At 36.6% G+C, this 21,699-nt stretch overlaps 1 protein-coding gene across 1 annotated transcript in view; it reads right to left on the minus strand.

The window, feature by feature from the left end:
* The window catches only part of bin3 (bridging integrator 3), an 82,368-nt gene that overhangs the window by 7,020 nt on the left and 53,649 nt on the right, over positions 1-21,699 (minus strand). Inside the window, exons 7-8 of the mRNA XM_079827406.1 lie at positions 11,510-11,651; positions 7,380-7,514 (exon numbers count right to left, since the gene is read on the minus strand). Coding sequence (XP_079683532.1) covers positions 7,380-7,514; positions 11,510-11,651 — 277 coding nt within the window. The remainder of the gene's footprint in view (positions 1-7,379; positions 7,515-11,509; positions 11,652-21,699) is intronic.

The following is a 21,699-nucleotide window of genomic DNA, read 5'->3' on the forward strand; positions in this document are numbered from 1 at the left end:
ATTTCAGGCCTGATCTAAGATCAGCTTATTACATTCATGTGTTCATTTATTTATAACATCTATTTTTTCCAGAGCTCCCACGTCTGGTTTTCAATAGAGCAAATGACAAAAGCGTAACACCACAAAGTGTGGCTACACAAAAACAATCACAAAAGACTGCGGTCTCCATAAAGATCGGAATGGTTTTAGCTAAAGAAAGTCTGATAGTGTTCCATCCATGACATTTACAAGCTGAATGCAATTGTTCTTTACTAGTAGACCAGCTTATAGATGACTAGTCATAAACATGTAAACCCAGTTATCAAATGAACAGTTCCAGTTCTGGATGCTGATTGGTCAATACAATGCTCTCAAGTGATAATGTACAGTGAGCCGGTCATCATCGTAAAAATAAATGACTTTTTTAGAACTGACGAAAGGTGAGATCATTATCATAAGGACAGAACTTATTTAAAAATGAATGCCCCACATAAGCAGCATAGATCAATGTGTCATCATCATGAGGGCTGTTTCCTGTTTGGTTAATCCAACTCAGGCTAATCAGATAACACACAATCAGACATCTTAACACTTGACAGATTCACACACATTAATAATCATCTCCTAAATTAAGGAAATGTATAAACCAAAACGAGCAAAGAAAAGTTTGAGCCAACACTTAATTTACACTTTCTAGAGAGTAACAACACTATGTGGGTAAATCTCACAAAACCAGTCAAGAACATTTTACAAATGTGAAATAAAATGTATAATATAGCAACAAAAATAGTTTTAATTATAGTAAAAAAAGTGAAAAAAAGTTCACCCCAAAATGAAAATTTCCTGATATTTTACTCACCCCCATCTCATCCAAGATGTTCATGTCTTTCTTTCTTCAGCCGAAAAGAAATTACGTTTTCGGAAGAAAAACATTCCAGGATTTTTCATCATATAATGCTTTTCAATGGCAACCAAAATGCTGAAGGTCCAAATCAATGCAGTTTCAAAGCGCTTCGATGGGCTTCAGAGGCTCTGCGAGATCCCAGAAGAGGAATAGGGTCTTATTTAGCGAAACAATGGGTCATTTTCAAAAAAATATATAAATTGATGTACTTTTTAACCTAAATTGCTCATTTTGCGCAGCTCTGCGAGGTGCTAAGAATGACGTAATCACGTAGGAAAGGTCACGCCAGACGTAGGCAGAAGTACCGCCCCCATGTTTACAAAGCGCTCGTGTGAAGACTGATACAAACGGCCTTTAGCAAAAAAAAAAAAGTAAAACAATGATATCGGACGATTTTGAAGTTGAAAATTTAGTGCTTTTGGTAAAGGACGTTTGTATTAGTCCTCGCACGAGCGCTTTGTAAACACGGGGGGGGGGGGGGGGGGGGTACTTCTGCCTACGTCTGGCGTGACCTTTCCTACGTTATTACGTCATCCTTAGCACCTCGCAGAGCTGCGCAAGATGAGCAATTTAGGTTAAAAAGTATATTAATTTATATATTTTTTTGAAAATGACCGATCGTTTCGCTAGATAAGACCGTATTCCTCATCTGGGATCACGCTGAAAAATCCTGTAATGTTTTCTTCCGAAAACGTAATTTCTTTTCGGCTGAAGAAAGAAAGACATGAACATCTTGGATGAGATGGGGGTGAGTAAAATATCAGGAAATGTTCATTTTGGGGTGAACTAATCCTTTAATAAAGGCTTTATCAAGCGATGTGTTTTTGTAAGAAAAATATCCATAATTATAATTTTATGGATGTTACCGGAAGCTAGTGATTACTGTTTATAGTGTTAGCTCAGGTGAACGCCCCTCGCGGTTCAAACAAATAGGGCAGGGCAACAAACTCAAGCTCCTCCCACATTTCTCTTTAAGGCAGGGGTGTCCAAAGTCGGTCCTGGAGGGCCACTGTCCTGCAGAGTTTAGCTCAGGTGTGTTTAATTGGGGTTGGAGCTAAACTCTGCAGGACAGTGGCCCTCTAGGAGCAGGATTGGACACCCCTGCTTTAAGGGGTAACTCAACCCCAGGTCAGAGCCTAACTCCACCCACTTGCAATATTTGAACAATGCTGGAAAAGTGGGCAGAGCCCAGCGGAGACAGAGGGGACAAACTGAGGGCAGGGCTGTGACGGATTGGTTGATAGCTGTTAGACTCGCCAAGATGGAGAATGACTGGAGTGACGCCAGTAGCTTTGCAACAGAGTGGTCTTTTGAAGTAGAGGACTTTTCTCCCCCACCTTCACCTGAAGTGGAGGAAGGTGAATTGTCTGTAGACACAGGGCCCGAGGTTTTTATACCAGGGGCTGAGCCTATGTGAAGGGCATGGTGAGCTTGTGCCAGAGGCGTGGTAGTGAGCCGTTAGAAGAACCAACATACGTTACGATGACCAACAACGTCCAACAGGAAAATTCAGCTGCAGTAGCCACTGTTCAACCTTAAGAGGGCAGCACTCAGACGTTTTTGCACCATATATTGTAGAATTAAAACACTTTATACCCAAATGTCAAAACATTTACTCGAATCAATGAACAGCACTAATAAAGCCCCACCCTTGCAGATCATTAACTAAAAAAAATTGTTTTAGGGTTTAGTTACCCTTTAAAATAATTCTCATTTTAGACTTATAATTGATGACCGGATTCATCAATACGTCATGCGTCGGGTCAGAGGTCACTCTTCCACCGGAACTAGACTCGCGTGCGGCTGTTACCGGAAGCCAGTGATTATAGTTTATGAAGTTATAAATATGGATGGCTTCACTTCAGAGGGTCTTTATTAAACCCATGGGTGTCATATGGATTACTTTTATGATAGATGGATGCACTTTTTTGGGCTTCAATTTTTTTTTTTACCATTCACTCTTATTATAAAGCTTGGAAGAGCCAGGATATTTTTTTTATATAACTCTGACTGTGAAGACATATACACCTAGGATGGCTTGAGGGTGAGTAAATAATGGGATAATTTTCATTTTTGGGTGAACTAACCCTTTAAATCATAAAAAAAGTGTTTTTCTTATTACAGCACTGAGAAAGGGCATAATTTTGATGAAAATGTTACTTTGAAATGCATCTGTTTGATACAGCAGACCTAAATAGTGCATGTTGAAGTAGACAGCTAGGAGAGGCTGTTTCTCAAGACTATCAAGATGGCATTTTTGGGGATCATAGGGCACCGGATCAGGTCCTGACAGATCTCGACTGCCCGCTCTGCCCTGAGCCGTGAAGATTATGGCTTTTAAATATGTGATTAACCCACCAAGAAAAGGCCTGCTTGGACTATTCAGCTTTAACACCAGGTCACAGTTAAGTCAGTGTTGTAAAACACTGCGTAAAACAGGTTATATCCACCATACTTGGAGGATACTCAGCAGGCAGATGACAGCGCAGATGATCCTTAAAACTTTCCTATCGATTGTGTTTCTTAATACTACTATATGAAAGTTTAAGTCCATGTGTACTGATATCATATGTGATGCTACAGTAGACTAGGTTGTATTTATCTCCTCTAATACACACACAGATGCCCCAAAAAGCAGTTGGACATTTGTCTGAATGTCATTGCACCATTTATTATTATGCGAGTATGATTTAATAAATATGACTGTACGACTGGAAAAAAATAACCTTATCTTTAGTAACTAAACACTTTAAAGTTAAAAGTTAATGCATTTATTATTTATTATCCGCTATGTCAGCAACAGAGGGACTGCTAAACATAATGAAACGACAAAACAAAACACACTGACAATGACTGCATGGTCTTAACAGAAGCACACAAAATAACATAAATTAGGAATGATATGAAGATTTTCAGAGACGGGATGAGTGCGCACATCCTGAAGACACGACTGTGCATGTGTTTGACTTGGCTTCACCTCTTTTACTACATTCATTAGATTCTAGTGTCTAGCTCTCTTACACACTTTCCTTAAAATAACACACGCAGTCTGAGCTGTGGACATAAGGAGGCAGGATTGTGGGGGTTAATCACATTAGAGTGAGTGGAAGTGTGTAGAGTGAGAGAGTGTGTCAGTGCAGCATAAAGGAGTGTTTTTGTGTGTGTGTGTGTGTGTGTGTGTTAGGGTTAATCACATTAGATCTGGGTGGAGGGAGCGTCAGCTTTAAATTTACTACTGAGTGTTTCTGTGCATGTGAGAGGGTGTTTCTTAAACTTGATTTTTATTGATTTAGATTTTATTTTTATTAATGGCAACAGTTTTTTTATTTAACCTTTTATTAAATGAATATCATAAAACTTTTTACCATTACTTTGCTACTATTCATGTCTTTTATGTATAAATTTGGTTTAACCCCAGGTCCAGACTTTTAGTTCTGTCAGACAAAGGTATCAAAATATGTAATTGTGTGCATTTAGGATATAGAAAAGGACAGCTATAAAAAATAGCCTTAGCATGACAAGGGGTCTTATTTTAAAGTTTAATACCAACTTTGTTTCGCTCAATGGCAGGTGAATTAAGAACACTTACTAGCCTTAACTATATAATTCCAGTCAAGAGCATACATATTACATATGCATACATACATACAATGCATATGTATGTAAAAATGTATATTTTTGTCCCAAAATACAACATTTGCACAGGTCCTTCTATCACTCATTTATTGTCACATAATCAGTGAGACTTTCATTTCATTCCCTCATTGTTATTCCTCCTACTTCAGTCTTGATCTTCTACTATCACACTTACACTGCCTGCATTATTTAACCAATTATCTGTTGACCTGCTTTTGTAGCATGTTAACTTTCAATTTTAAGTCCAATTATAATGGTAAAATACATAATAACTTAGTTTTATGTGATCCTTTTAAAGGTTCATGAATCCCTAAAACAATTTTTCTGAGATGTGAACACATCTGTACAGGCCGCACATCACTAAAAGCACTCATACATTTGACCAGTAATTGGAAATGGGTTATTTTTGCATTTTTCTGAGCAATTTCATTCTTCCGGGTTGAAAAGCAAAGTCGAAGCAACGTCACTGAATGTGAGGTAGAAGCGTGCCTTCAGAGTGAGTGACTGTCTGTGGGCACGATTCTACGTCAGCCATGAAAATGAGCTCTTTTAACCCAATCACTGCATCATATTACACATGAGCTAGCATTATAGCGCAGAATTCAAACAACACACGACGTGCGCATGAAAGCGGTTTCTGCACGGACCTCTGCGATGAGTTAAACAACGCTCACCACGTGGATCATACAGATCAGATACAGACCGGAGCGAACACATTTCAAGTTTTTTTAAAAGAAAGGAAAGTTACGTTACTGCATTACAATATTGCGATCCTCCCTAAAAAAGTAACTCTTTTTAAGAAAAGTAATGTGTTACGTTACTTTTGCGTTACTTTTTCTCACCTGGGCTGGGCTTGTTTTTTGTTTTGTTTTTTATAACAAAAGTGTTATATTTTTGTGCAAATGTAAAGACCTCTTCATACCAAAATTTAAATAATAAGCCTCAGGCTGAGGTAAAAATGCAAACTCACAGATGTACAGTAGAGGGCGCAGCTCAAACAAACCTTTCAGCTGTGCTTCCATTCTGGATAATGGCAGAATAGGACGCAGGAGAAAAAAGTTTTACCAATAAAAACTAAAAATCTATTCATTTTTGCTCATGGCTCCTGAATCATCGAAGGTTAGCAGCAAGACATTGGTCAATAAAGGTAGTTTTAAATGCTTACAAATATTTGTTTAATTTAAACAAATAAATTATTGGAGGTTTGCATAGTATTCTGATTTTGCATTTGACTGGTTTTATTCATTTTGAGGAGTACTGAATCTTTTTTGTGAGATTAGTAAATGCTCACATTTAGTCTAGAACTACAATAACCTGTTCACACACAACGCCTCTGCACTTACTCTCGATTTTTCTCAACATGAGGAAAGGAGAGCTGTCAGTCAAATAAATGTGAAAAAGTAACATGCGTTCATTTTTTGAAAAAGTAACAGACATTTTGTTTTAAAAGTAATGCGTTACTTTACTAGTTACTTCAAAAAAAAAGTAATCTGATTACATAACTCAAGTTACTTGTAATGCATTACCCCCAACACTGGTTATGGACATATTTCATATACTCTAGAGCAGGGGTTTTCAATCTTTTAGATGCCACGGACCCCCATATATGATCATCCCTGTGTGAGGGACCCCCATCCTAAAATTTATAAGGCATCTGTCTTTTATAAACACTCAATTTATACACAAAAAAATATTAGAAAACTAAAATTAGTTTTAGTTACATTATTATATATTGTTTTCTACTCAATGTAGCAATGTATTATTATTATTATTGCTTATTTATGTATTTTAAACTTTTATTTATTTATTTATTTATTAGATTGATAACTAATATTTTTTTGTTAGTTTTTAATAGTCTAATAGTTTTTTATTTTAATTTTAATCTAATTAAATGTATTTAATAGATTAACAACTAACAAATATATTTTTTTGTTTTTTAATCACATTTTTTATTCATTAAAGATTAGACCTTTCTAATGATTTTTAGTCATAGGGTGTCTGCATACTAACAGGTAAACCATAATTTATTTTGTAAAATAAGTTTTCTGTAAAATATAAATATTATTATTATACTGTTATATTTATTCTTAAATGCCATTTTAAAATTGTAATAATGAAAATGTTATTGTAATAGTAATATTTCTTATTTTTATTTAGCAATAATAATAATCATAACTATTATTATTAGCCATATGAATATATAAACAAAATGTTATATACACACTTTTCATTTGTAAAAATAAATAAATAAATAAATAAATAATAATAATAATCACATTTTAAATCGCAATTGCAATTTTAACCAGAATAATCGCAATTAGATATTTTCCCCAAATCGTGCAGCCCTAATATAGGGTTACATTTTTATAATGTAACAAGGTGCCCTCTCTCTGTGGTCATATTTTAATATTCATGTGTCTGTATAATAAGTGTTTTTTTTCAGGTCTGTGTTTTATTCGTTGTTGTCTCTCCTCTACACTCCCACTTTTCCACAGCTTTACGCGCCCCTTTCTAGAGACTTTTTGCAACTCTGATGTGTGAACGACCATGCTAAAACGGGGGTTTCATGACACTTTAAATCCTTGCTGCCTGGTTGATCTTTCTACTGTGCCTGCAAGTCTTCCAAATCAAAATGACCATATATTCTTGCATTTTAGAAGGGTAATGAGGTGTGTGGAAGGAAGAGTGAAGGGAAGAGTGGATGGATGGATGGAATCTGGGAGGACCGGGGAAGGATTTTTAAGCATTGGGAATATTAAAGTATGTACAAACAAAATCTATGATATGATCCACATCACTGATTTGATGTTTTTTAGTTTGAGCTTTCTTTGCGACTGAGCTGGGAACAGTTGACGCTCACCTGAGCTCGTATCAGAGCCTCAAAGCTGGGCTGAAAGTAGTCGATGCGGCTGTTGTAGAACTTGGGCATCTCGTCCAATAGCTGCTTGTTCTTGCCTTCAAAGTCTTCCCTGACAGGCTTCAGTTCTTCCCTGGCCTAAAAGCAGAACACACATACACACACACACAGGTAATGCAGCAATGAATAAAACCAGGACTTGCCAATTATTCAAGCATGTGTATCATTAGAATAACAACAACACACACACACGCGCACATACATATACATATATATTGTATGAGGCCAGGATATTTTCAAGGGTGTGGAGGTGGGGAAGAGCGATATTCATGTTGCAATCACCAATCAGCACAGCGGAAGGGAGGGGAAAGCGGCCCATAAGTGCTGATCTTTGCTAGGATGTGACCTTCTTTCTATATATGACACATGACGTGTGTAAATGTGACTGTGCACACACACTTTATCAGTGCGTCTATCCTCTACGGCCCTGCTGAAGTCCTTCAGTGTGTGTGTGTGTGTGTGTGTGGGCGATGGGCTGTACATGTATGTTGAAGTTTTCCAGGCACCCGTCTGTATCTGTTTGTGCACATACAGTCCTTCACATGTCAATATACACATGCATAATGACCCAGAAGTGTGCAACCAAAAGAACAAACAATTATTGTTTGCCCATGTGCGCTGGATCGTGTTACCGTGTGCGAACGCGTGTGTGTGTGCGAAACCCAATTATCCCGCAGCGTGTGTTGAGCGCAGCCTCTTGAAAAAGTGCAGCTGAGTTGAGAGGCTGTTTCTCTTGCGTGGGTGAGTTCGCTCGCATGTATACATGTGCTCTGAATACTTCTGCACCCATCCAGCCCAGCTTCTTTCACTTGTTGCTGCGTGCTAAAAAAATCCCGCCAGAACTGTACGAGAGTGGACAGATTATAACAAACCCGATGAGACTCTCAAGGTCCAGCGCACTCGGGCACAAGCCTCCGCTACAGGAGGTTCTATAAAGACCAGATCATTCTGATGACCGTTGTGTCTTTTTGGTTTCTACTGATACAAAGCTTAATGCTAATTGCAGAAGTAACCCTTTAAATCCTAAATACAACCAATAGCTCAAACATATTTGACAATATAACCTGAACCAGTGGTGTAAAGTATTTGAGTAAATGTAATTAGTTACTGTACTTAAGTATCTTTTTGGCTACTTTGTAGTTGTACTGAGTATCAAAGATATTATCAACTTTTACTCTCTACTTGACTACATTTTTAACAAGTAAATGTACTTTTTACTTCAATACATTTGTGATGAGTAATGCAGTTACACATTACATTTTGCATGGCACCTAACCTTTTCTGCATGTGAAGGTACTAAATATTCAACTAAATATTTAAATAAATTTTCAACTAAATTACTGATCTGCCCGCATTGTCACTATATGATAATTGAAATGAGCTATATGACATCACTGTTTTCTCCAGAGAGGCTGTACAGCCGAATCAAATTCTGTTGCATTATTTTCCTGTTTGAAGCTGCTTTGAAACAATCGGCATTGTAAAAAGCGCTATATAAATAAAGGTGACTTGACTTGAATACTATATCTTGTGTGTTTTGCCTTTTCTCACCCAAACATGTCAACAAGGCTACTTTACATGAATGCAAGTGCATTAGCAGGTAGTTGATGAATCGCAAGTGTTTGATTTATGAGGTGAGAACATGACTGCAGCCGGTGATGAGGCTGAAACCAGCACATCCACTGCAAGAAGGCTTTGACTATTTCAACTTCATTAACATTTTGACCTTTTTGAAGGATATTGGTTTACTTATGGCCTTTTTGTGAGACTTGAGAGTTTGTAGATGTTTAAGAGACCTTGATTTATTGCAATATTGAGGGGTTCAGTTTTATGAACTGTTGGGGAAAGAGTTAAAATGACAATAATAATGGTCTACTACAGCAAAAATACCATGTTAGCTCAATATGTCGTTTTAAAAATATTGTATTTTGTCAGCAATTATTTGTCTACACCTTTTCGCTACATGTTTGTGGCGGACATGACTTTAAATTCTATAGCTCCTTGTACCCATGGACCACGGCTTCAAAAATAATATATTTATTGCAGGGTGAATTTAAAGTGAGTGTCATAGGGAAGAGTTTCATTTTAAAATCCTGTCCCAATGAACATTTGTGCTGAAAATTCACACTCGGAGCAAACAAGCCTTAAGATGTGCGATTTATCCATACACAAGCTGTCAGAATAAACCTTGTGAAAATAAGCAAGTGTATCTGGGTAGACTATAATGTGATGAAAGCAATGAACTGTATGGTACTATTTGAAACACTCATTATAGGAGGAGGAGGAGGAGGAGGAGGAGGAGGAGGAATGGACGCCCCAGTTTTGAGTTAAAAGATCCAATCGTCAGTTACACTTTATTTCAATGGTCCACTTTAGTCATTATATTAACGATATAATAACTTTGCAACTACACATCAATTAACTTTCATTAGAGTATTAGTAAACTGTCTGCTTAATATCCGCTAACACTTTATTTCGATGGTTCACAGACATTCTACATACTATAAATAACTTTGCAGCTACATGTCAACTAACTCAGAGTATTAGTAGACTTTTAGGTTTGAGTTTGTAGAATAAGTTGACATGCACTTGAAGAGACTTATAGTCAGTAGAATGTCTTTTGGGGAGCATCCAAAATTTGGTTTGGTTTAGTATTGTATTGCTTGCATTAAGGGTTGGTCAATGACACCGATTCAATTTGATTTTGATTCACAAGCTTGCGATTTGATTCAATTCCGATCTCGATTCGATATCGATTCATTTTGTATATATATCAGGTAGAGTGCATGTCAATTTTTCTCAAGGAAAATATTCTCTCTTAGGAACCCTGTCAGTTGGTACATTACTATATTAAAGGTCAAAATGAACTTTTTTGTATACAAATATTTAAACTGCACATAAGGCAGTTTTTATAATAACTTTTTTTATTACATAAATTAGGTTTCTACTGTAATTAATATTTTTTTATTGTGGCTTTTAGGATGGATTTATTAAAATATATATATAAAAAATAATTACAGGTTAAAAATAAGGCAGGAGCTATTTGCGATTATGTAAATAAAATCCATTGCGATTAAACTTAACATAAAAATAGCAGTATTTTCTTTCGAAGTGTAAATAGTAGTTAGATGATATTTATACTTATAAACAGTGGCAGATACTATTTGCACCAGTGTTGTACATTAAATGGTATACAATAATAACAGATTTTAAATTATTATATTTATACAAATTATTTTATGGATGCCTCTTTATTGGGATAATAAAAACCTCCTACACCTACCCCTAACCGATAAACACTTTATTATTAAACACATGTTAGACAGTTTATTTCCACTTTTTGAATATTTTCATTTTTATTGAAAATAAATGCCTTTAAAAAGAGAGTAGAGCAAATTTTTGTAAGAAAAATATCCATATTTAACACATTATGAAGTGAAATATGTGGCCTTTATTAACCCCCCGGAGCAGTGTAGAGTATGTTTATGATGGATGGAAGCACTTTTTTGAGCTTCAAACTGGGCCACATTCACTGACATTATAAAGCTTGGAAGCGTCAGGATATTTATTAATAAACCTCTGATTGTGTTCATCAGAAAGAAGAAAGTCATATACACCTAGGATGGCTTGAGGGTGAGTAAATCATGGGGCAATTTTCATTTTAAAGTGAACTAATCCTTTAATGACACACAATTTACTGAAATGACTGTAGTAAATACATGCAACGTGTAACAAGCACACATTAAAATAAAGAGTTACTGATTTGAGCTAAAGAAACAATTAAGGTACTTTTGCGATCAGACTATTTTCCTGATTGAAGCAGATAATCTTTACAAATCAATTTTGGAGTTCTGTCTTTCTCCATTCAGACAGACAGGAGCTGTTTGTTTTATCTACATAGAACACAGCTACCTGGGGCGTTACCAAGATGACCGCTGAGTGAACTGACTCGCATTAAAGGATTTTTGGTATTATTAGGAGATCAGTCACTTGTTGAAAAATGAACGCCTGAAATTGCAACGCTGTCGGAAAGGAAGTCCTGCCTTACATTAAGATGGAAGAACTGGTTGTACCTGATGGAGTTTGACCATGATGGGCCCCGTCTTCTCTTTTTCTTCATACTTCTCCACTTTAGACTGGAGTCTCTTATAATCTTGAAGAGCCTGTTCCCTGCGTTTTACTGCCATGTTCAGACTGGGAAACACACTGCTGTACCTAAACACACACAGCACAGACAGAAAGGAAAATCATCACATAACAGACAAACAATACAAGGCAAATCATTAAGACAAAGATGAATTACAAAAGTCATTTGTAGATCGTCACATTCAATTCAGTTAGAGAAGATGTACACAGATATTTGCTATGTTTGCTTTATGCATGAAGCCAAATGTCTTGTTTCTATGACGAGAACAATCGCAGCTGTCGACCTCTAGAGAAATTTCACCAAAAAGTAGTTTAACAATTTACAACTCTGCATTTCAGTTCATAATTTTAAAAGTGTAAATAATTTTTCTGAACAACCACTATGACAACACTTGCCTCTCTGCTTTCCCCACTGGAGGAGTCATGGCATTTTCATTACAACAGGTTGACGGGACATTGTTTGAGGCATGCTTGTCTGAGATTTCACTTTTATTCACTTGGTTGGTCTCAACATGGCAGCCACTATGAGGGAGCGACCAGCATTATATAATACAAATCAGCATTTTCTAGGCCAGGGGTTTTCAAAGTGGGGTCTGTGACCCATTGCAAGGGGTCCGCAAAATAATTTGCAATATCGTATTTCCAGACTTCAAGTCACGTTTTTTATCATCGGAAACGTGCTATACAATTTATATTCCAAAGTGACTTATACTATAATGCATTTCCCGTCAAATAAGCAAAAAGTAGACACTTCGAGGTCGCTATATGTTTCATGTCTATCCGACATGTAAGCAGTAATCTCTAATGAGTTTTGTTTCATTTTTTGTTGCGTGCTTCAGGAAGAATTCATAGAGACAGAAACGGTAAGCGCATTTTGTTTGTTTTCTTTATTTTACAAAAGTGCGACGTTTTGCTGTTGAAGATACACAAATAAAAATTGACCATTTACCATTTTGAATGATGCCTTGCTCTTATCCGAGTATTTTAAGTATTTTACAATACCAGCTGCTCTTTCTCTCCCTCTCATCTCTCAGACAGTGAGTGACACACAAACCCGTCTCCCCTCACTCACTCGCTTCATTTGCTCCGGATGAGTATTGTCGGTGTCACAAGGTTTGAATTTCGCTGTGGGATTCCTAGATATGTGCATAAATTTACTCATTCCCACAGATTTTCTGCTCACACTTAAAGTGTGTGCACGTAAAGCCACCTCTCAGCACTAAATTGCGTTATTGACCTTAAACTGTCAAATACACACAGAATAATGTCAAAATATCGGTCTTGGCGAGTATTCACGGAAACACAGTCAGTTATGTTTTAAGTGAGAAGGAAAACGCATGTGTAACAGTATAATGGATCCGTGCGTCAGGTCTTAAAGTGACAGCAGCTTAATAAACCTGCTGCCAAATTATGAGAATAATCAAGCCCTGAATGGCACTATAATTCATTTTTATTTTATGCATATTTTCCTTTTTTGTGTTCTGAATAGGCATTACATTTAAAGTATTTAGAGTGAAGGGAGGTAAAATACATGTTAACGTGTTAAGAGTGGTAACAATTTTTTTTACCAGTATTTTTCATTATTTCTGAATCTAATAATAAAATGCGTCTAACACAGATGCAACTTATTTTCTGAAAATTACGGTAAATAATAAAATTGAGCTGTAGCCTATTATTAAAAAGTACAAATGTAAAATGGGGACCGTTTGCACCAATAAATCAAGCATATTATGTTCATTACTCTCACTCACATTAACTTTGTGTTTAATCACGGTTATATAATTATGAGAGGGTCCTAATAATACCCTATATAAGGGGTCCCGGACTCCAAAAAGTTTGAAAACCCTTGTTCTAGGCCACTGATTTCACATCATCCTAAAAATATTTGTCAAAAATATCTATGCATTCCTTGAGGTGTTAAACCTACTTTAACTGAAAGACTACATAGTGCTTCATAGTGTACATGGAGAGAAATCAATCAATAGTGTGTTGAAAACAGCAAACAGATTGTGTGTCTTTAAGAACCCAATGTGTTTTTGTTCGGACAATCTTTTAATAATGTGATGAGTTTGTTGATGTAGCATTAGCCTATTTGAACAGGATCACTTAATTACAGCCACACAAAAGGCACAAAAGACTTTTCACTTGGATTTTTGCATTGTTTCTATTCCAAATGAAAATATAATCTCTGGGTGAGAAGCCTGGTCTCAGGAAACTAAAAATAGGAAAACTCTAAACTGTAACTTAGCAACAGAGTCGGCCGCTTTGGTTTGAGGCCTGACTGCGTTTCGACTTCGCATCGCCTGGGAGCACCGAGGAACAGTACAAACGCATGACCCACAACGTTTTGTTCTTTGTATCTACTGAAAAAGCTACGAGCTTCGCAGTAGGAGGACAGTTTTAAGGTCAAGGAGCTATAAATGTATGTTCTTATGTGCATTATTTGGGGGATTTAGGTGAAAAAACTCTGTAAGGTGAATCTGTAGATCTTCTGCAGTCGACTGTGTGTGATGCATGAAATATGCTACTGGCAATAAGTGGGAGAAGATGCGATGAGGAGTAAAGTGGCCTCTGATTAAACTCAAATGGCAAACACTGCAAATTGAATGGGCGACACTTACAGAGGATGTTAATTAATTAAAGGCCTGTTCACACCAAGGACGATAACGATATAGTTCTAAAAATCTAGAAATCATGAAATTGATAGTGATTATTTTGTTCTTTTGACAGACAGGCTTTAATAGTAAAAATAAGCACCAAATCTGAATACGGTACTGTGAAAAGTGTTTTATTGCATCATAATAGATAGTTTTCATCATCTTCAGCTGCTCACTGAGGTTTTAATGCAAATATTCTCCGTAAATCTGCTTAGTAACAAAAAAAGTTTATTATTTAAGTATTATACAAATTACTAATTACATTATTAGTGCACAAAAATTGCAAAAAAAGACCTAATAGAAAGTAAAATATATTGAATAATTAATTTTGCTTCTGTAAAAGCCAGTTATTTAATTTTGCTAACAATATTTTGTCTTTGTTCAAATTTTATAATTTGTTTATAAATATAGACGCCTTTTCTTTTAAGAAGGGGTTCGCTTGCAAGGAGATCATGGTATTTTGTGGTCCTTGGTATCAAAATGTTTGAAAGATTTAGTAGATTAAAATCTGGAATTGTAACCAAAGCTTTGCAAGTTCAAGCCTGTGAGACGTGATGCAAAAACATCCACCTTTGGGTCAGATGAAGAATCGGTCACATTAGTGAAGAAAGTGATGAGCTACAGAAGGTGAACGTGAAGGAGAACTTCAAGAGAAGCAGGGAATCAGAGAGAGAGAGAGAGAGGCTTCACCATGCAGAGCTCTGTTAAGACAAGCCCTAAATTGTTTCCCACAGGAAGTAAAGAAGGGAGCGGCACAATATCACTGTAGCGACGTCAGAGGACCCAGCCCCGCAACCCACGCTCACTCTCTATTTATAAAACACCACCTTGGCCCAATGACTGCTCTCTTCTATCTCTCTTGTTGACAGGAAGGTGAAGTGTGACAACTGGATTAAACATCATGCAACATAATACTACATTAAAATGGCAAAATCTATCTAAAATAAGATTCTCATAGTGATTATGACCATTTTCATATAAAAAACAACAAAGTCAAAAATATCTAAGCATTCCTTGTCAACAAAGTCAAACTTTTTTTAAAAGTTATAAACAGCCACCCAGAGGTGGAGACACCAAAACTTTAAAGAAAAAAACAACAACGCTTAAAACTTAAAATATATCATAATTAGATTTAAAGATGCCCGATGGATAAAAGTCCTGCCATTCAATAACTTTTATTATTCTTTCCAGTCATTTATGATTACTTGGAAAGGATTAATTCAGAGTGATTCAATTGACCATTTGAAGAAAATAATTGAAAATAATGTATTTACTCAAAAAAAAAATCCATGTATTTCCAGAAATGAAAGACCTGAATAAATAAATAAATGAATAATGCTGTAATTAAATAAATACATTAGTGCCGTCAAATCGATTAATCGTGATTAATAGCATCCAAAATAAAAGTTTGTGTTTAATATATGTGTGTACTGTGATTATATTATTATGTATACATAAATAAACACTCAGGAATATATTTAAGAAATATACATACATACATACAATACATTTTAAATATATACTTTTTAAATATAAATATTTCATATATAAATATAACAATTGGCCCCACTTTATATTAGGTGGCCGTAACTACTATGTACTTACATCAAAAAATAAGTACAATGTACTTACTGTTTTCAAATTGTATTGCAAAATACCTTTGCTGATATTGAGGTGGGATATGGGTAAGGTTAGGGACAGGTGTTGGTATGGGTAAGTTTAAGGGTAGGGTTAGGTGTAAGGGAAGTGTCAACTGTGTAATTAACAATGTAACTACAGAAATTAATTACAGATATAATTACATGCAGGTATTTTTTAAAATGTAAGTACAATGTAAAAACATGTATGTACACAAGAAGTGCATTGTATCAAATGATTAATTAAAATGTTAGTAAATAGTAGTTAAGGCCACCTAATATAAAGTGGGTCCTAACAATTTTTTCTTAAATATATACATAAGTGTTTTTATATATACATAATTATACACAGTACACATATATATTATGTAAACACATTTAATCGCAATTATTCGTTTTGACAGCACTAAAATAAATCAATAAATAGTATTGACAGCACTATTATTTAATAAAACTTTTTTTTCCTGTAAATGAATTGCAAATAATCTTGATTTTTCACACTTAAACATTAAAATGTATATTTTTGTATTATACATTTATATTTATTTAGTCTCCAAATTAATGTAGAAACAATATAAACATGGTATATTTTAAATATTTGTTTAATGTCATTTTTTGTAATTACTATGAATGAAGGCCAGCATCACCCATACTGATACTGATGTCTCTATCAAATTTATTTTTTTCCCTTATTATCTCTGGATGTGAAATGAATAATTCTTCAATATTACATTATAATTGAAAGGCATAATTTTTCAATTTGAATAGGTTTAAAATATTCTAACTTTTAATTTAAGTGAACTTAAATCAATCTTCACATAAGTCATATTCATATGCCCATTCAAATAAATGTCATATTCAGCTGTGCCCTAAATATACTGTGTTGCATATAGTGTGTATAGAAAGTTTCTATCAGCTCTCTCTCCCTCTCTCTCTTTGAATGAGAACTGTCAGTTTATTTTACACATTAATTTTCACAAGTAGTAAGAAAATTACTAGTTAAAACATTTGGTATCAATATTTTTATGTGAGGATCGTAATTTTATGTGAGGATCGATCCCCTTGATATAAGTATTTACACTTCTTCTTCTACTTCTTCTTCCAGTGTGTGTGCAGTTGAGTTCTGTTGATAACTATGCGTCACTCAACATATGTCACTTACTCCATTGCTCTGATTGGTTGTAGGTCTATCCAATTGAGTGCAGAGGCATTTTCCTTCCTGGTTCGGTTGAAACGCCCCATAATCATAGCCCAATGGAGCAGTATCAGACTTATATTCACACAAGAATCTGAGTATGACGACGTCAGGCTATAAACTCGCAATTGCGAGAAAAATTGTGAGATAAAAAGTTGCAATTACCTATTTTTTATTCAGTGGCAGAAACAAGCTTCCATAGTTTATTGCCATGACTTAACTATAAAATCAGTTTTTAATATGAGCTCTTAATCATACATACATTATGACAAATTGTTCTCTTTACCAGTGTCAATATCAAGGGAATATCAACTACTCTCGCGTGTCAAAACTCCTGAAACCATTCCTGATCATCGCACTTTCTGCAAAAAAAGTGATAAACTCTTGTTTTCTTTTAAACTTTTTTCAGGACAACAACAAGTTTTTACACTTTCTCTAATTTTCCATGTGTTGTTTTCCAGGACGAGTGGGAACCCTGATTAAGTTGGACCATAAGAACATCAGTGTTGATGATGTAAGCATAACGAGCGATTCACAAATACAATGTTCTACTACAAAACCTGTCCCGAATTCTGTCCTCTCTAATGACTTGGAAAACTTACCATGAGTAGTTTATTTAGGATGCATAAAGTAGTCAATGCATGAGGAACATTCCTCAAAATAAGCCGCCCAAAAAAAATGTATTAATAAAAACAAATTCTCATTTTTTTAATGCTACGATTTACACAGTGATCTACGCTGTGTGTCATATATTACAAAAATAAAAATAAAATTGAGCAAAACAGTTTAACGGCCAGTTTTATCATCTGTACAATTGACACACCATTGGTAGATGTGGTAAAAAATTTAAAGGAATCATTTATGTGATTTAAGTCTGTAATCACAAAAAAACTTGATGAATTTTCATTTTGAGGGACTGATTCCTTCCATTTTGGAACCTTCACATACACATTAACAAGCATAAGCATGTCTACACACACAATATTAGTAAAATAACAACCTGATCATGTTACGTGAATTTGCATCTTTTGTCCCCTGAGCGCAGTTTACAGCCTGCTCGGTCTAAAATGACAGTTTACGGGTGGTGTTCTTGGAAGTAAGCAATCTAAAAACACTCGCTGTAATCTAGACTAACGGTTCAGACTGGCTAGAGGACGGCCCGTCTGACTCGGCACAACCTAAACACACGCTCATGTGCCCGTCCTGTCTAAAAGCTCTCTTGATGTAACATCCGCATGACTGCACACACACTTGCGCTCCACCTCGCTGGTCGGCTGTATAATTTAACACCCGTCTAGTCTGGCTGCGGGTGTGGTGGCCGCTTGACAGAGAATGGCAGAAATAATAGTTGGACGAAGTCGCAGTCGGCTGTTTGCAACAGTCGCACACACACACACATGCAGCTCCGCGAGCCAAACCAGAGTCTGGACGGGATGACCGCTGCAGCAACCCCGTGCTCCTGTCAGCGGGACAGCGTGACAGTACGTCTGCCCAGGAGTTTAACAAGTTCACTGTGCTAGGGTGTAATCTGAATGCTGGGTGCTGTGTCATGCCTGAGAACGCCTATTTTATAGTTTTTCTATTTCTAGAAATCAGAATTGGAAGCTGGTCCCCACTTTTGACCAGCCCTGTGTCTCTTTTAAGCACCACAGGAGACTGTAAACACACCGTATTGCATCTCTCTGCTGGTATTTGACAATGCAAGGGTGTTTGCTAGGGTGGTTACTTACTGGCCCAAGTCAAAAAAGCCCACCCACAAGTGGCCACAAGGCATTCTGGTATCTATGGCCCGGGTGTCTCCTTCTCCGTAGGTTTATGGGATTGTTCCACCCATTTTATTATTTGGAAGGTGCAAATCATAAAGGGATAGTGCAGGAAAAAAAAAAAGAATATTCTGTCATCATATAAACCTTACAAGCATGCAGCAAGCTTTAGAAATTTGTGATTGAATTTCCATCTTTGTGGAATCCCTGTATATTTCTACGGGATCACTGCCAGAGAGTAATTAGCTGGTGAAGTGGGTTTACTTATTGTAGAGTTAATGAAAGTTATCATTGTAATGTTTGAAGCGGATGTCATAAGTGTCAGTAGACCGGGAAGATTTTAAAATGGTGTACTCATAAATCTGTAAGATCTTAAAGGGATAGTTCACCCAAAAATGAAAATTAGCCCATGATTTACTCACCCTCAAGCCATCCTCGGTGACTTTCTTCTTTCAGACGAATAAAATCAGTTATATTAAAAATGTCCTGGCTCTTCCAAGCTTTATAATGGCAGTGACGTAAAAGCCCATAAAAGTGCATCTATCCATCATATAACTGCATATAACAGCGAAGTGGCACGTTTGTGTAAGAAAAATATGCATATTTAAAACTTTATAGACTAAAATACCTAGCTTCCGGCGGTCAGCGGTACGCAGCTCGACTTACTGCGAAAGAGAAAACTACAGAGAATTTAGTTTTGTACACGTGCTGTGACAGCTGGCTTTCTGTGCATGCGCTTTAGGTGTGTGCGCTTGCGTGCGCCGTATATCAAACATTTTAAACTGGCAAGGCATTAGGGGTGTCGAAAATAATCGTTTCTTCGATGCATCGCGATGCAGACGAGAACGATTTGGTATCGGTTCAGTAATAGACCATAACCGATTATAATGTATTGATTATTTTAATGTACTGACATCATTTGTCGTGTCCGTGCTTTGTCGCGGTAGCATACAATGGCGAGATGCGAGTGCAAGTAATTAAAATGCTCCAACTACTTTAAAAGCAGACATCTGGGCACATTTCGGCTTTTATGAACAACCTGGTGGTAACCACGACCTGGAGAACACACGCGCTGTGTAAATCAAAGCTATCAAAACGATTTAATTTACACTTGGGCATAAACGAATATCTCCGCCAAACGGATATAAATCCGATCTTCAATTCCCGCACTATATGCAGATTTATTGGAGTTCATGTCACCGAAAACAACAGATATGAGCAGCATTTTATTGATCGTCAGCTAATTTCAAAATCAAAGACCGCAATAGGAGAGAGCGTGGCAACAGCACTGGTAAGATCATTCAGTTTCTTTACTTTTAATGAATATGAATATGATTGTATGTTGAGCACCTGCGACTTTACTTTCGATAGTTTGTGCGCTGGCTTGATGAAGAGATACACAGGTGCTCGTCTGTGGCGATGCGTGCTTCAGTAGCGCTGTCATATCGGGCTATAACATTTTATATAGCCCATAACACGCTCTCTCACACGTAAACATTTTTCAGCATTGTTGCGAGGAGTAAAATTTACATATGTGGTTTCAACAACCAGATGCATTTAGACTTTCGTTTTGGCTGTAATGCAGCCCAGACCACCACCTGAAGTGGCTTTTGTGTATTTGTTCTAAATGCTCCTGTTGTCTTCAGTGCCCAGACGTGAGTTTTGTTCTTTGAGCAGGTCAAATTAAAGGCTCAATTCATATAACTGACTGACAAAATTGTATACATGAGGATGCAGTGCATCGTCAATGCATTGTGATGCATCGTGATATTGAATTGAACCGAGTCGTTGGCATGATAATCGTAATCGAACTGAACCGCGAGACCAGTGTAGGTTCACACCCTTACAAGGCATGCAGCCACATCTCTCTTACACAGTTTGGAAGCGGTTGAAATTACAACACACGTGCATGTTGTGAACGAATACTTTGTAGAGATCTGCCAGAAGGAGCATCCATGATGAACAGCAGATTTGTACGGAGGCATCTGATGACCAAACTACATTGGAATTTGCAAATGGAAAAAATCAAGTGAGCCCGGACTGATGTGTGTTCATAATGGACATTTTTAGCGAACCGTACCATGCTCAGACCCCTAAAAAGGACCAAGTGTGAAAACATCCTTAGAGAAGTACGAACACACATCTCTCCTCAAGAAGTTGTATGATTTGATGCATCATCCATGTGTGTAGCACAAACATTGCAGGACAAGTTAAGCAACCAAGCTGAAAACTTCCTATTTTGATTTGAATAAACTCATAAATATGAGCAATAGTTAGTGGTATTTGCTAGGACAAGCGTCACTATTACCAAGATATCTCTCCATGAGACATATCAGAAGAAAAAAAATTCCATCTTGTCTTGGTCAACAAAGACTTAAATGAACCGAGTCAAAACAACCTCCCCCTAATGCATATCGCCCAGAAGATATAATGGAGTGCTACTCACACAATTCAAAACTGCTGCTGACTTCTGTTAGCGCAGACAAAACACACACTCAAAGCGAGAGGCACGCACTCACCTGGTTTAGAAATGAGTTATCACATTAAGAGATCCGACATCTGTCTGAAGCCATTAGAGTTTCAACAGCTTTTCAGATGGATCACATTATAAATACTTTCCCCCCATGAACAGTGGCAGAACAACAAGAAATAAACAAGAAACGCTGAGCTATTCATGCACTAATGGAATCTTGTCTTTCATGGTATCTTGGCTTATGGCTGATTAAAATGTGTTTCGGCTCAGCAGAAAACAAAGACGGTGTGTTTTAAGGATTCCACCGGAGGCGAGACGTAGCGATGGCTAAAAGAATGCCGTTTTGCATGAGATTTCTAGCACAATTGATATGGATGCATACGAAGTTCTAA

Source organism: Gobio gobio, assembly GCF_949357685.1.
Source record: "Gobio gobio genome assembly, chromosome: 10".
In the NCBI taxonomy this organism is placed as follows: Eukaryota; Metazoa; Chordata; class Actinopteri; order Cypriniformes; family Gobionidae; genus Gobio; species Gobio gobio.